Below are 16,116 nucleotides of genomic sequence, written 5' to 3'. Positions count from 1 at the left end.
TTTGTTACCAACTGAATCATACACATGGCCTTTAAACAGAAAATTTGAGAATTCTGTGCAGGTGAATTTGCTGTTTTTTAATGCATGGATACTTGAATATTTATCATTCTCAAGTCAGTAGTCACTGCAAACTAAGCTGAAACTACTCAGTTTCCTGTTGCAATATTTATCAGGTATATTCAGCAGATTTTCCCCTGGATGTTTGCAAAAATCTGGGAAAAATAAGTATTTTGGCTATACAGATGTTTGAATGTTAAAACCCTGTCAAGATGCAGATGATTTTGGTATTAGGTGACTTTACATATACTGGCACTGGCAAATTTTGCTTTTCACCTTCCTCCTCTTAAGTTTTATCCTTATTAGAGTAATGCTGCACTTCAGGAATTTGTTATTTTGTAGCTTTTGCTCAGCGTAAAACTCTAAACAAAAAGGAAGAGAGGAGATGAGATGATGACTGATGAGACTTCAGGTTGCAGAGGGAGGTACATTCCAGTAACATGGGAGGAATTGGCAGGGAGCAGACTCAGACTGATATACCTTCTTTCTTTCAAAATAGGGAAGAAAATTAAGTAAATTAAGCACAGGAATCAACAACTCCATTATTGATGATGAATTATGTTGCACTGCTTTTTAGCACACTTTCACTGTATGGCCATTGGAAATGATAATTTCAGTGAATCTGTGTGCATTTTCTCTAAATTCTATTAAAATACATATAAACAAATGCATACATACCATATATTGGTAAGTATTATTATGATAACTGACAACAGATTTTAGAGACTTGTTTCAAAAATTTTTTTTTTCTCTTTTAGAGCTCCTCACAATCAATTCAGTTGGAGGATGTGAGTGTTTTCTTCTTGCAGCTCTACTTGTGACTGTGTCTCATTGCTGGGGCAGCTTGTGCCATCTCAGACAGAGGTAAGAGTTCTCACCTTCTTGAGCTTTTGTATTCTGTAGAGTTTTGTTGCAAGCATCCTTTTAGATAAGGTCACATAAAAGAGACTGCCTTTTAGGTATTATTGCAATAGGAATGCTCTCAAGTTTGCTTAGGAAGCTCCAGCTTTCGTATTTCAGTTCAAACCAGTTGGGTTGTTTTGAAGGCAGCTGCCCAACCAAACCAGGTTTGGTTGGTGTTGCAGGGTGGCTGAGGAGTGCAGCCTCGCTGCCCTCAGGTGGAATGAACTGGAAGATGTGCTGGCTGTATAAAATTGCAGCTAGGTCTTTTTAGGTGTATTATATTGATTTTTGTAAAATAAGGAAAAAGTGGACTCTACAGCGGATAATGAAAAACTAAGAGGCTTTGATGACAAGTACAGGGCAAGGAAAAAATACTCCACTTCCAAATCCTTTGTCTTTCTACTAAATAAAATAATTTATTACATAAGTAAAATACAAACAGTGACTGTAGTTTTAGTTCTTCATTTCACTTTTACCCTAATGATCACTTATATAACAACTTCATCTCCTGGTAACATTAGAGTAGCAATCAGAATATTACATTAAATCCACAGCTGCACTCTTCAGCTGTTGGTTCTGTGTACATGTTTCTGGAATTAATCTTGGCTTAACATCTCTCATGTAATATTTCATACCTTAAGTTCCTACACTGTGCAATTTTAATATACATTACATGTATAATATAAATATAGTTACTCTGGAGATGACAGTGGTATTCTGTATGCAGAATTCAATGCATACAGTTTAAGAGACAAAGGGTAGCTGAAGTCAAAATAATTCAGTAAGTTTTTTTGTTTTTTACAACACTTCCAGAAAAATCTCAGTTGAAGTTAATATTAATAAAATACAAAAAATATGTGTCAGCAGAAGATCAATTCATGTGCACTGGGAAAAAAGGGCATTTGGGGAAAGGGATCTTCAGTGAAGTTCCTACAGGCTCCTCTGTAAGCATCTGCATTACCACACAAAGGCAGCTCGCTCCCGTAACATCCTGACACCAAAGCGCTGCCACTCCCTCTGGTATATCCACAGCTCCTGAGTTGTGTCCAGACAGGCCAAAACTGCCCCTCCTTTCCAGGCAATTAAACGTGGGTCCATATCCTAAATTCAAAACACAGATTGCACACAGTCATTGGGCTCATTTTGCATCGTTCTCCACAGCTGTATCTTATTTTTCCAACACTATTCACCAGTTAGAATCTGGTGGGGTAGGGGAAGAGAAAAGTTTTTCAGTATTATCGAGGAAAAAGTACTGAGATAAAAATAATTAATTGATATTCAAGATGCTTTGAGAAGTCAGTTTTTGTTTTAAGATGCTTTCTAAGCACATCATGAAAATCTTGCCTTCAGTAATGGAGGCTCTGAAATAGATGGAAGTATATTTACAAGTTTTGCCTGATTAATGCCACATGAAAATTAATCTCAATGCCTATTTTTCTATTATCTTTATAGTACTAAAAAAGAAAAATCACAATTTCTTGCTGAGAAGACAGGTTACCTTCATGGGCCAGTACTAACTGCTTCTTTAAGAATGGGGCCTTGAGCTAATAAACACTTCAATGATCCGTACCAGTCACACTTCTGCTATGCCTCTAACTCCCAGTCTCTAACCAGCCAGTGCTATGTTATAGGCTGAAAGCTCCCTTAAATCTCAGATATTCAACTACTCTGGGATTTTGAAAGAATTGTTTTCTTTTAACCTTTCAAAGATTTCAACCAATCATAGTTTACTAACTACTTAGTTAACAGTTACCTTAGGCCTTGTGATGACCTCAACATTTTCAACAACTCTTCTGAAAGAAGGTGGCATTTTGTTGAGAATTCGGTGTTGAAGAAACTCTTGAGCTTTATGAAACATAAGGCCTCCTCCCACTACTAAGATGGAGCTGTACATCTTCTTTTTTGTATCATCAGATGCTGGAATGAATGAATATATAGAAATACATCTGTTTTTTAAAGTTAATATGGTCTGTATTCCAATTAATTTAGTGCAGGTCAAACCAGATAGAAACTGATGCTTGCTTTTAAAATTCTTCTTCTATTCCTTGGACACACAGCTCAAGAAACATCAACAAAGATGCAAGCATAAGAAACAGTGTAGCTACTCTCCAGGTGATAAAAACTAGGGACACATCTTTCTTTGGTGAAATATAGGAGTTACATAAATCCACCCTGAGGTCTATTTCACAGTTGTACAAATGTAATTCTTACCACAGCAGTCAATACTATGAAGGATGGCTTTGTCCAGGCCCAAGGCTTTGCCTTCAAACTGAGAAATAGCAGTTTTCCTGGACATGTGTGCAGCTAAAGGTTCCTCTGAGTCATTGCCAGGTATCATACAGTCACCCTGGGAAGAGCCCAGCTCTACTTCTTGTGGGTAGATCCTCTCTGAAATATCTGAGGATTGGCCTCTCAATTCTCCCTCAAATGGACCAGGCTTTGACATAGATTTTCTGTCAGCTGTAGCTTTTGCAGACTTAAAAATGAGAAAACAAAAATGCAAAAAGGTCACAGCAAGTTACAGAACAGTACAAAGACTTAACTAAGCACCGTTGTACTTCCCTTCACCTTTCTGCACAGCAAGGTTAAGCCCTGCATTATTGCCTCATCTAATTTTCATTTTAATCCTCATGTTCTAAGTAAGGGTTTATTTTGAACTCCATCAGATTGCTCAATCCCATAAAAGAGGGATCCCTTCTTAGACTTTAAAAATGCACACTTCTAATTAAAGAATTGTTTAGGCATCTGTAACTGCTTACTTTAAATTTATTCTTTAATACTTCTGACTGAGGTAACAAACTCTGGTTTCTGAGATGAACTAATGAGTGCTCATTTTATTCCCTGATTAAATGATAGTTAATGAAAAATAAAACCAGCAATCACACACCTGCTCCTGCTTACTTTGTGTGGCCAGCAGATAATGCTCATCATGAGGATCCTCAGGATCACCTTGTGACCTGTGTTGCAAAATTGTCATTTTTTGTCCAACAATTCCAAAAGTTGCTGGATAAAACAGAGCCATGGGTGCCTGAGGAGAGATTTGGCATGGTTTTACTACAGTATTCCTTCTTTTGGCATTTACTGGAGAAAAAAGAAAAGTCATGTTCTATTTTTCTCACAATTCAAAATTAAATAGAGGTGGTTCTTTTCCAGGTAGTTTGTAAAATACTAAGGTGTCTTCTGTTTTTTATAATTAAAAATATCCCAACAAATACACAAGTTTCTTTACAGATTTAGCATTGTATAATAAACAAGTACTCAAATGTTGTTTGTTACAAAATTAGAAAATTCAATGGTGAGCTGAAAAACTTACAAAATAACATTAATGCTTTGCACTTGAAGGATAATTATCATATTTAGATGATGTAACAACCATTGTGGCTAAAGATACTTAGAAATTCTTCTGCATCCACCAGTGCTGCATTAGCACTCATCCATATAGGAATTAATTTTATCTACAAGCATAGTTCAAGAATAATCCATAAATCACATGGGCTTAGTAGCACTGGACTGATACAAATTGAGGCTCTGAGTCTGAATGCTCATTATACTTGTAATTTAATTTAAAAATCACCTGTAATTTTTCATCCCCTAATCGGAACTGGTACAATAAAGCTGGAGAATCCGGATGCCGAATTTGGAACTCGTGATCTTGTAATCCAGAAATATCCTAAGGTAAGAAAAAAAAAAAAGTATCTTTTATATTTATCAAGTTGTGCAATCTATTTAACTACAGAAAACTGCAAAAAGTAACAAAACTCTCTTCTAACTATGGACTTTATTTACCTATTCTTGAGTTTTTGAAAGTCTTTTCCATGTAGTATGATGAGCCAGACAGCTTTCTACATGCCTAAGCCTCTACAATGAGAGTTCTGCAGGAAGAAGAGACCTGCTGGCAGATCTTACAGAACTGAAGTTGAAAATCAGCAAGTATGCAATTATTATCAGCTTCTTTCAGCAATAAGAACAAAGAAATTATCTTTCTAAGGGTTGGGATTCCTTTCAACTAGAGGAAAAATAAACCAAATTACAAACACTTCAAGTCTAAAGCTTCTACAGCTTTTGCCAGTATTCTCTTGAGTAAAATATTTACAATTAACTTTGACTCACAAAAAGGCTCCCCAGAGTAAGAGTCTGTAAAAGAAAAAAGAATTACTTGGATAACCATGATTTTCCCCTTCTAACCTGATCTAGATGACAGAATGTCTCCTTTAGGTGTTGAAGCAGCAGGCAGTCCAACTTATTGGTTAACTGGCAGTCTCTGTATGGGAATCCTGCTCGTTGCATAAGCCAATAAAAACACCTTGACACATCAGAGCCTCCATATGCAAGGCACAGCCTAAAGCACAGAGAAGAAAAAGATCTTTTTATGTAGTTGCTGAAATACCGGCAGCTGCAGCAATAGGGAGAGGAATGCTAGGAAGATTTTAGACATGTTGGAATCATGACTTCCATGGAGTTTGCAGAACACAGTATTAGTTCTGATCAGTTCTGCCTGTTTTCTTCTTCTAAAGGCAATTCTTTAAGGTTCATATTGTAACAGTTGTCTCTGTCAAATGCTGCAAAGCAAGAAAACCCCTGTATTTATAGAAATTTTGTCTCCTTTTACAAGTCAAATCTTTGGTAAGCAAATAAGTCCATGATTATAAGAATTCTGCACACTCCAAGATACCTGGTATTGCGATGGGAAACACCATCTTCTACACAGCAAACACTTGTCTTCTGATCTCCCACATCTACAATGCATGCACTGCTTAAACCACTTCCAAAGGTAGCACAGACAGACTCCTGGTGTACAATAATACCTGGCAACATGAGAAAAAATTATATTAAATTTATGCCAAACTTTACAGTCATGTTGCTGACATTTAAAGGACATTTTATGTCTTTTCAAGATCTACAAATAGCCTGACTCTACTGAAAGCCTGTATATTTAGTGAAAATGAGGTAGGGGGTATTTTAGAGATTTTTTTTTTGTTGAAAAGGCTTTAAAAGTCCTGAAAAGAAGCTAAGAGCAGGGTCAAACAATCCTTTTTCTACAAGATTAAAGGTATTGTCTCCAAATTGCAAGTATTTTTTTAATCTGGTAGTGCAGGGTCTTGGCTACTGGATGTATGTGATGTGTTTTCCTAATTTTTTTCTGGTTTTAATCAAATAGCATTATTATTAGCATTTCAGATATGGTCTTTAAGTAGTTATGAAATAAGATCTACTTTGATCCTCTGTTTTCCCTGCAATCCACCTTTAGAGAGTGCATTTGTGTCACAAGCCCATACTTAAAGTACCAGATTCCAGTCTGTCCTTCTAGACAGTCATGCATTCTAGAAATATTTAAGAAATCAGACTGCTGCTACTTTTACCTCAGCTGAATGAGAAGCCCATAGCTGGAATGCACAACAGCAAACCAAAAAAATGGTTTCAATATTAGCCGACCATTTTGCCCCTTTAAAAGAGATAGCAGTTACGTGATTGGCAAAAGATGAGGGTGTTAGTCCCAGCTAACCTGGGGCTGATGTGCAAAAATATGCCTCAAAAGGAAAAAAAAAAGAAATCCTTATGCAATTAATCATTAAGTACTCGCTTCATTATGGTTTTTACCTGAGAAGCCCATCTTCATTAGGATCATATTTACCAGTTCTTTCACGTGTTGTTTATTATAGATGTCTGGAATTAATAAAATGCATCTGTAGTACTGAAGACAAGAACAGTAAGTTAAAGCCAGCTCTCAAATAAAGTTGGATATACAACTTAGTAAAAAAAAAAAAAATCAAAATTTTAGGAAAGGAGAAGGTTTTTAATACTTAAAAAAATATGTTCTAAGTAAGTGCCAAAAGTCTATAGCCATTTAAATGTTTAAAAGTACATCAGGCATGAGATAAACACCTACTTAGCAAGGATAAGTAATTATACAAGTATTAGGCAGCCCCTCCCCAGGTGCCTCCTTTACAGTCAACAAAAAAAAAAAAAAAAAACCCAAACAAAGACTAAAACTGTGAAATGTCTATCATGGGATTTCTAAACATCCTTGTTAGAGGTTCTATCAACAGCTTTTGTCTTAAAGACATGGAGAAAATTTCAGATGAAGTCTTAGAAACTCTGCTAACCAGCAGAAAGAAGGTATTTATTAAGAAAAGCACTAGTAAGAAGCAACACCAGCAAGCTGCTTCTCTTTTACAATAACACTAAGAGAAGTGGATATAGCCTACACCACAAAAATGTGCTGTTCACAGCTCACCTTCAGGTCTTTCAGTGGTATTTCCAGGTATTTTTGTATTGCATGTGACCATATAACTTCCAGGTCTGCCAGTACTGCCGTGAGGGAGCCACCAGGTCCTGGGTGGAGATTCAGCTGTCCCCTTCTAATGGGCCAATGTATGTTATAAGAATCTAATGGATTAACATACAGCGCCTGAAAATGAGAGATTACCTTCTGGGCATTGCTTTTCCCAAAAAAATACTAACACAATGAGTAGCAACTGGGAAGAAAAGTATTTCAGAAGCAGACACAAGACACTGCAGAACTCGGACTGATGTAACATCAATACAGAGGATTTCTTTGTAACAGGGCTTGATTATAAACCATTAAAATAAAGACAGCAAATACATAGTGTAAATTGTTTGACTGTTCTTACCCATAGACATCTAGTGAATATAAAGGTATATTTTTCCATTGCCTCATATTAGAAAACTAAAATAATTTAAACACTTTGAAGCCCACAAATATCAAGTTACTCAGCAGCAATTCCGTGTAGTGATACTTTTATCAGTTTCTTGCCTTTTCTCTGAATTATGCCATATGGGTAAAGTTCTCACCTACTCCCTGCAAAAACCCTGATTTATAGCAGCAAGGGATCCAAGATACTTGTTAAGCAAATGGGGGAAACCCTCTTGTCTTGCTGAATGATAAAAAATACTCAGTTACTCCACAGTAAATTTCTCAGTTTTGCTTGGTTAGCTTTACACATCTTTTAGTACAAACTAACTTATAGCAGACTGCAACTGATCAATGGCTGCATTAAAACACACAAAGCCTCATTCAGCAGGAAAATCAATCTTACCTCTTCTCCTACCAAAAATTCAGGATGATTTGATGTGTTTGTCCACTTGGCCCCAGAGCTGTGATCCAAAATGGCAGGTCTCATCTGCCTGTTGTATGACCTGGCCTGAAATGTAACCAAACCAAATTCTTTTGATAAATATTTTACCGGTCACTTTTTATGCATGGAAGAAAAATGAAATACCCCTTTGAACCCAGCCCCTGAGGAAACACAATCTTCATTTTCTCATGTTTTCAGAGTTAGGTAGCACAATAGCCCTTATCCATATTTGGTCTAGAAAGGGTATCTATTCTTGTCCACTGAAGCACAGCATCTCACCCAAGGACTGTGTGAACAAACAGTTCAGTAAGACCTTAAGAATGAGTTACCTGATCAGGTGACACTGGTATGCGCCTTGCTCCATTTGACATCTTTTTGGACCATATTGCTTGGTCCACCATTTTAAGGCCATTTTGTCTCTGCTCAGTACTCTCAGGTTTCTAAGGAAAAACCCCAAATATGCAAGGTAAATACTTTCAAACCACGTCTGTATACTGGTAATACTGAAGCTATTAGGAAACAATGAAATCATTACTGTGGTTGATACACAGTAGAAAGGACAGATGTTTGTACAATCCAAAATGGACTTATGCTCATTTTTAAAGAAACTATTTTTTATATTAGAGTTCCCAACACCTCTTCAAGTCAACTTGAATCTTTTAACTGCTTTTAGTGGCTGCTGGACTTAATCTCTAGTGACGTGCTCAGGGCATTAACTACAGACATATGAAGTAGGAGCAAAAATGTTTAAACAGATCTCAATTATTTAACAGTGAGGTTTAATATTAGAAGGGTTAGTTTGATTTTTACAGATTCGGATTACAAATAAGATTATTACATAAGTCTTTTGACCAGGCTGGACCAAAATGACTTGCTGTGTTACCAAGTCACAAACTAACTAGTAACCAACACATTCACAAATGGAGAAGTGTGATTCTAATCCTACACTGATGGCATCCCATCAGAAGAAATACTGAGTGTGGTACCAGACCATAGCACAGGGAAATCAACATGTACAAACCCTCAACCTAGAAACTCTTTACAACTCTTTGCAAACAAATCAAATAAAACGCAAACACAACTTGGTCAACAACACAACAACATCTTGGTCCAAGCCTACTGACTTCAGTAGTTAACGATGATCAGGCTCCCTGTTTGTGGGCATCTACAGTCCTTAAAAGGGTGAAAAAAAAGTTTGACAGGAGATGTATTCTCCTCTGGAAAACCATGACGGATAGAAGGCACAAATGCACTACACAACAAACCAAACCGCCCCAGAACAGGGGATGGACACGCGGATTTTGGCGAGGCGGGGCCGCGCTTACATTGAGGCCGTCCCTGAGGAGCCAGCTGTCCCTGTAGGCCGCCTGGCCCGGCTGCTTGTGCCGCCGCGCGATCACGTGCGGGATGCCCGCGGGCAGCGTGTCCGTGGCCCGCCCGAGCCGCAGGGTGGTCGAGCCGGGGTGGATCACCACGATGAAGTTGCTCTGTATTTGCTGAAAGCAGCACAACGCGCACGAAGTCAGACCGAGCGCCCAGGACCACCTGGAGCCCTCCCGGCGCTTCCACGCCCCCCTCCGCAGGCCTTTAAAAGGCCGAGCCCGGGCCAGGCCCGCCCCAGCGGGAGGGAGCAGCGCCCGGCGGCCGCCGCTCGGCTCCGGGCCTCACCTCCTGCAGGGACTCGGGCACGGCGGCGGGGACGATGGGCCGCTTCACGCCGCGCTGCTCGCGCTCCCGGTCGCGCTCCTTGTCCTTGCCGTTCTCCGCCTCGCCCTTCTCCGCCTGGGTCATGCTCCGGCCGGGCGGAAGCCGCGTCTGCCGGGCCCGAGCGGCGCCGAGCCCGGCGCGGGGCGGAAGCGGGCGGGCCCCGGCCCGGCACCGCCCCTCGAGCAGGTACCGGGAGGGGCCTCGGCGGCTCCTGGGCGCTGCCTGCGATGGCCCCGCTTGTAGCGGAGTGCGGGGCTCCTGCCCCGGCGCTGGGGAGCCCAGCAGCGGCACGGGGAGCCTGGGGAGGAGCCCCGCCGCTGCCGTGGGTCTGGTGGAGCACCAGCCAAACGCTCTCAGCTGGGCTGGTACTGCTGGTGGGGCTGCAGGAGGGGGGATACGGCCCTCCAACAGCTTTAAATACTCCTCTATGCAAAGGCTGTAGTACAGCTGGTGTACGTGGCGCTGCTGTAAAGGGGTGACGATGACCAGGCTCCCTGTTTGTGGGCAGCGAGTTCCTTTATAAACTCTACAGAGAGGATGTTTGACTAGAGCTGGGGGAGATGTGGTTTTTAAAGGCTGAAAGTTACACAGGCTAGTCTAAAAGAGGGGGACTTTGTGTTAGGTAGAAAGGAGCGGGAGCTGCTGGAGTAGCTTGTTAATTGAGGGGCATTGTTGATTAATTTCCGGCTAAGGAGTGTTAAGGAATACATTCAGTGTAGGTAGCCGGGGTGCAGCTGCAGTTGGAACTGCTCGGGGGGCAGAGCCCCAGGTGAGAGGCCATGAACTGCCAGCCCTTTGTGGAATTGTGGCACAGCCGGGGGATGGAACAGCTTCGGCCGTTTTATACACTGAGGAGTCCCTTTGTTTGGGGTCCCTCCTCGGAGGCAGTTGTTGTTACTTACTTACTGCACCAATATTAAATTATTTTAAGGATCTGGACAACTGAGACTCTGCTTTGGGAAACCTGGGGTTGAGCTGGTAAGGAAACCTGGTCTGACTGTAAGTGTAGTGTAGGGAGTCAAGCAGGACAAGTTTTGATCTCAGCTTATGGAGTGTGGATGTAACTGCCAGAGCGGCACCTGGATGGTCAGACAGGAGCATCTCCTTAACAAGAAATTATTAAGGAGGCTTAAATGAAAGATTTGCACTGTGTGGAAAATAATTTAATCTGGATTCTTGTCAGCTCATTTTTTCTCAAATAGCTGCAGCCCTCTTTAAGCAAAAATTCCTCAAAACCCACAAATGCCAAATGAACTCCAAGAACAGTGAGAAACTCCCATGCTGAAAAGGGGTACATCAGATAAGATAGTTACTATTTGAAAGAAAATAACTATTCTGGGATTGCTGTCAGTATTTGAGTTGAGCTCTTTTTTTCTTCATCTAAGAAAAACACCACCTAATTTTATAGTAAAAAAACCCTGAATTTGTACAGTATGTTTTTATACATTTCAGTAAGTTTATAGTGGAGAATGAAGCTGTTTCAAGAGGTGTTTCTGTTGTAAAACCCATTAAGTGCCTTAGTGAAGCAAGGATTGTAAAACAAGGTAATTTGTTAACTGCGTTTTTGAAGTGCTTTTAGAGTATCATTAACACAAGAAAAACACAGCAAAGTGCAGAGTGTTTGTCCCGAGAGAGTGAATACAAAACCTCTTAAGATGTGCTGCTTTGACTCTTGAGGGACCATCTCTATCAACTATAAATATGTATTTTTTTCTCATCTGAATAGCAGAAGGCTTATTGTACTTCAGATTTTTTCAGTTTCTAAAAATGATGAGAAAATCAGCCTTGTGACAAGCCAAATATAATTTACTTACAACTTTGCAACTACAGTAAAATGTTCAGAAACTATACAAAGACTTTAGACAGTAAACATGTATTTAATGAAACTGTGGTTCAGTTACACTGGATCCTTGAGGAAGGAGTTCCCAGTACAACTTCATTAATCTGCTTCTATCACAGAACAGTTTCCAGTCAGGCATACACATCCCCAGTTGGTCCACCACTAAACTCTTCTTTTCATCTGGCTGATGTGTATGCTTGTGCCTGCCTCTTCAGCAGGCATTTACCTAAAAGATAAAGTAGTAACAGTACATTTAAAGAGGTCTTTATTTGTGAGATTAAATTAAGTAGAAAATTTAAAATAACATTGCTTTTAATTTAGATAAATGAGACATGCTAAAGACTTGCTATCTTTATTTCTGAGCAGGTTACACATTGCTGTGATTACCCAAAAGCCATCTCCACAGTCTTTGCTGGCCTTGTGTCTATTCAAGAAAAAAACACCACCAAGTCCCAGGGTTTTTCTCCCACTTTGAAGAAGCTTGTCCTTGTCCTAGTGAACTGAAATACTGATGTCTGTGTTTCCTGGTATATGAACTTTTTCTTACAAGGTTTACAGGTATTAACCACCTGCATGGGTTGTTTTTTTTTTTTCCCTTATAACTTTTATTATAGTAAGAATGGGGGTTACTGATGAAAAACAAAGATTGTTTACTTAACTCTTAAAGTAAATTAAACCATACTGTAAATACACTCAGTGACAGCTGTACCTCCCAGCAGCCAAACTAATTATTAAACAGAATTAAATATCAGGCAGCTGTAAGAAATTTAAAACCTCTTTTACTTTTACCTCTTATTTTTAAACAATTTTGATTTTTATACTTTACTGGACTTCAAGATTGGTATGGCTGTATCATTGCAACAGGGGAAAAAACCCATTTTTACTGTCTTGTAACAACTTTATATTTTTCTTTCTTTTCTGTTGAGAAACTTAAACCAAAACCCCTCACATGTCATATAACAATAAGAAATGCAAACAAAGCTTCATTTTCTAACAATCTGATCTTTAATTTAGCAGCTAAAAAAGATGAGAAGCTATAAATAACTTATCAGCTGTGCTCAAAAATCTTTGCCACACTTTGTCTATCAACATCTATGCAATTAAAAGTGAAAGCCCACCACTCCTAAACCAAAATCCTTTTTAACATCCCTTCCCCCTGCTTTTTGTCCCCTTTACTGGAAGTATCTTTATTTCCTTTATTATTGAATAATTTTGATTATTTTCCTGTTTTGGTAACTTCTGCAGCAGAAGGACAAAACACGCCATTCTACCTTAACCCTGAATTAACACTGCTATTAAAAAAAACCCAAACCCTTCAAAACAGGATGCAGCAGATTTGGATTTACCTTCCTCATCCACCTCCAGCCATTGGTGGCGGACTGGGGCCTCCACCCCAATGATTTATTCGGCCCATCCTACGGCGAGGATTTGCTGGAGGCCTGAAAAGAAAGGAATTCTACTGTCATTAAACTTTTCAACTAGAAATAGAATAACACTGTCTCTAAATGTCAGTAGTGAGAAACTCTGAACCTCTGAAAAAGTGGAGTTTCACCTGGAAAGCTGTAAGAAGACCCCAACCCCACGATCAGAAAAATCCTCTCCTGTTTCATTATTGCTGTGTGATGTGGGAAGGCTACAGATCACTGATGCTTTTTACACAGTCCTACAAAACACTTAGGCTGCAGTGTTCATAGAAATTACACCCCTATAACAGTGTTTTGCTTTAGGTGATGTAATGCAAGAAATGCCTGCACTAATGCAAGTCAAATGCTGAGTATAAACATGTCTAAGAAAAGAATAATTTTAACAGGCTTTAAAAATATTTTCAGAGTGTGTTAGTCTGTACTGCTATTGCAGCTGTCCAAAGCTGTGTATTGTTACCAACAATGCAGATAACCATTTTAGCCTTCCTGCACAACCCAATTCAATGCAAATCACAACTGTAACCTACTCAGATTCATGTCACTTCACCAAGATAGGAGAAAAACTGGTGTGAATATGAAAAAAATACCCTCTTCCGTCATGGTATCCTGAATAGGAGGAAGATGTGTACCCTCTTCTTCTCAAATCTGGTTGAATAATGCTCTGGAAACTGAAAAATTAACACAAGGGTTAGATGAATTGATAGCTAGATATAGTTTTAGAATTTTTTGACTGGAAGATAAGAAATGGCTTGAAAAACAGTAAGTAGTGTTCAGGAATGAACAGTGTTATCTTCTCATGATCACTGTTGTTTAAATCTTGGCTATTTGTCTCCTACATATGAAACTAAAATCTGAAATGTTAATTAATTTAATTTTAATTCCAAATTACAGTGAAGCTTAAACTATAAAATCTAGTTTTCTTGGTAATATGCAAGAAATGCATTAAGTATAAACTTATAACTGAAATCACTAACAACTGTTGAATACATCACATGGACTTTTTTGTTAACTGGCTTTGATCCAAATTTGTGTGTACTGCATGATTACTTTTACTAGTCAGAATCTACTGTCACCAGTAGAATTTTTCCAAACAGCTTAATTATTTATCAGCTAGTAGATGCTTTTTCACAGAAGTGTATATTTTCTTTTTGCAGTATCAAAATAGATGAAATGTAAGAAAACTCATTTAAACTGCCAGTAAGAGTCACTTTTCATGCACTTTTTTTTTAAGTATACTGTGCTTAATAAACACAACCACATAGTTGTAGTAAAGCATTTGTACATATGGAATGCTAGAGAGAAAATACAATATTTTTATTGTTGTGTTACTGATAACATTGTGTAACTTCCACCTATGTCAAATCTAAAATGAAGCTCACCAAAAGAATTAACTTCTACTTACAAGAGAACCACAAAATCTGCTATTGACCAGAAGAAATCTGTTATAGATGACAAACGCCAGGGAGCCCGACTTTGGTTATCCAAAACTTGTCCTGTAACATCCAGATACAAAACATCCAGTGACGTTCAGTGTGTGACACTGAACAGTACATTACACAAAACCAGATGTGCTAAGTCCAGAGTTTGCAGCTGGGACGGTGAAACTGCACTTCATGGCAGCGAGTTTCATTTTCTGCAGGTTACTGCCCAAGTACTTGAGCTAAAGGAGTCAGCACCGCCACTGGGGCTCTACGTGCAGAAAACCTACAGAGAGTACCAGTGCAGTCTGATTCCCCGTAAGCGCTTAAAGTGCTGCCGTGTGGCGCTCCCGGTGTCTGCAGCACGCACTCGGACTCGTCAAAGTCCCTAAATCCGCTTTAGAAGCCGACCAGGCTCGGCCACAGGCCGCAGGGCAGCGCGGGGTGACGCGACACCGGCAGCTGGCAGATCCTGCCCGGCTGTCCCGGCAGCGGCGGCGCTGGGAGCGGCGCTCTGCGCGGCGCGGGCCCGGTGCCCCCCGGTCGGTGCCCAGCCCCCGGCCCGACCCCTCAGCGCTGCAGACGCACACCGCGGCTGCCCCGGCCCCTCACCGTTCGAGATGTACACCATGGCTGCCCGCCGGCCCGGCCCCGCCCCTGCGCCTGCGCGGCCGCGGCGCGCATGGGCAGCGGGCGGTGACGGCGGCGTCCGCGGAGGAGCGGCCGCGGCGGTGCTGGGCTTCCCGTCCCCTCGCCTCAGGGCAAGGGCGTGCAGCCCCTGAGATTAACGGGGTCCCGCTCAGGACCGCCTGTTATCGAGGGGTCCCTGTCAGCAGTGCTGTTACTAATGAGTTTTGCCTCCGCACGCCGGATAACGGGGGATCCCACTCTGCACACGGGATAACGAAGGGTTCCACTGAGCAGCCGCTGTTGTTAACGAGGGCTCCCCTCAGAACCCCGGTACCGGGGCCCCTCTGCAGCCGCTGTTATTAACGAGGGCTCCCCTCAGAACCCCGGTACCGGGGCCCCTCTGCAGCCGCTGTTGTTAACAAGGGCTCCCCTCAGAACCCCGGTACCGGGGCCCCTCAGCAGCCGCTGTTATTAACGAGGGCTCCCCTCAGAACCCCGGTACCGGGGCCCCTCAGCAGCCGTTGTTATTAATGAGGGCTTCCCTCAGAACCCCGGTACCGGGGCCCCTCAGCAGCCGCTGTTATTAACGAGGGCTCCCCTCAGAACCCCGGTACCGGGGTCCCTCAGCAGCCGCGGCGGGGCCGGCCTGAGGCGGGCGGTGCTCAGGCGGGTCAGCTCCTCCCTCCGAAGGGGCGGGTCTGGTTCACCCTAAAATGAATTTATTTTAGCGGTTCCAGTGCTATCGGAGCTTCTCTGCCGCGTTTAGCAATAGTAACGGGAGTGGGAATAGTCTGCCAGGGTTTCATAAAAACGTGGTGTTCCTAGTCGCCTTCTGCAGTAATGATAAAAATACGACCAAGTGCAGAGATGATTTAACATTTCTCTTCAAAGGGAACTTTTATGCCTTGTATTTAATGACAAGTATGTGGCTATGTACGTTATGTTCGTGGGAATGTTCAACCCTAAGTTAGGCATTTGTTTTAATTTATTTTATTTTTATAAAAACCTTGCCCTGCAAATATTCGCTAGCATTCCTTTTC

General features: G+C 41.1%; 2 protein-coding genes across 3 annotated transcripts; both read right to left on the bottom strand.

The window, feature by feature from the left end:
* Nucleotides 1-1,350: 1,350 nt before the first annotated feature.
* On the bottom strand, nucleotides 1,351-9,919 carry ACTR8 (actin related protein 8). Its single transcript, XM_053989637.1, is given in 14 exon segments — nucleotides 1,351-2,061; nucleotides 2,714-2,877; nucleotides 3,172-3,436; nucleotides 3,848-3,988; nucleotides 4,535-4,630; nucleotides 5,146-5,299; nucleotides 5,633-5,765; nucleotides 6,559-6,652; nucleotides 7,196-7,369; nucleotides 8,019-8,123; nucleotides 8,387-8,497; nucleotides 9,383-9,619; nucleotides 9,622-9,681; nucleotides 9,684-9,919. Coding segments are annotated over 14 exon segments (2,043 nt in total). The 5' UTR covers nucleotides 9,849-9,919; the 3' UTR covers nucleotides 1,351-1,917.
* A 3,027-nt stretch (nucleotides 9,920-12,946) lies between these two features.
* Nucleotides 12,947-15,166, bottom strand: SELENOK (selenoprotein K). 2 transcript variants are annotated; one of them, XM_053989680.1, is made up of 4 exons: nucleotides 15,059-15,166; nucleotides 14,431-14,521; nucleotides 13,616-13,696; nucleotides 12,947-13,043 (listed from the first exon to the last, which is right to left on the bottom strand). In XM_053989680.1, exons 1-4 carry the CDS (start codon nucleotides 15,075-15,077, stop codon nucleotides 12,947-12,949), a joined length of 288 nt encoding a protein of 95 aa, XP_053845655.1. In that variant the 5' UTR covers nucleotides 15,078-15,166. The 2 variants fall into 2 exon arrangements, with proteins under 2 accessions (XP_053845655.1, XP_053845656.1); XM_053989681.1 differs by having other exon boundaries at nucleotides 12,956-13,043.
* Nucleotides 15,167-16,116: the final 950 nt, after the last annotated feature.

The sequence above is a fragment of the Vidua macroura genome, chromosome 13 (assembly GCF_024509145.1).
Source record: "Vidua macroura isolate BioBank_ID:100142 chromosome 13, ASM2450914v1, whole genome shotgun sequence".
In the NCBI taxonomy this organism is placed as follows: domain Eukaryota; kingdom Metazoa; phylum Chordata; class Aves; order Passeriformes; family Viduidae; genus Vidua; species Vidua macroura.
Note: the sequence above shows the minus strand (reverse complement) of the source record. Positions and strands in the feature narration are given on the sequence as shown.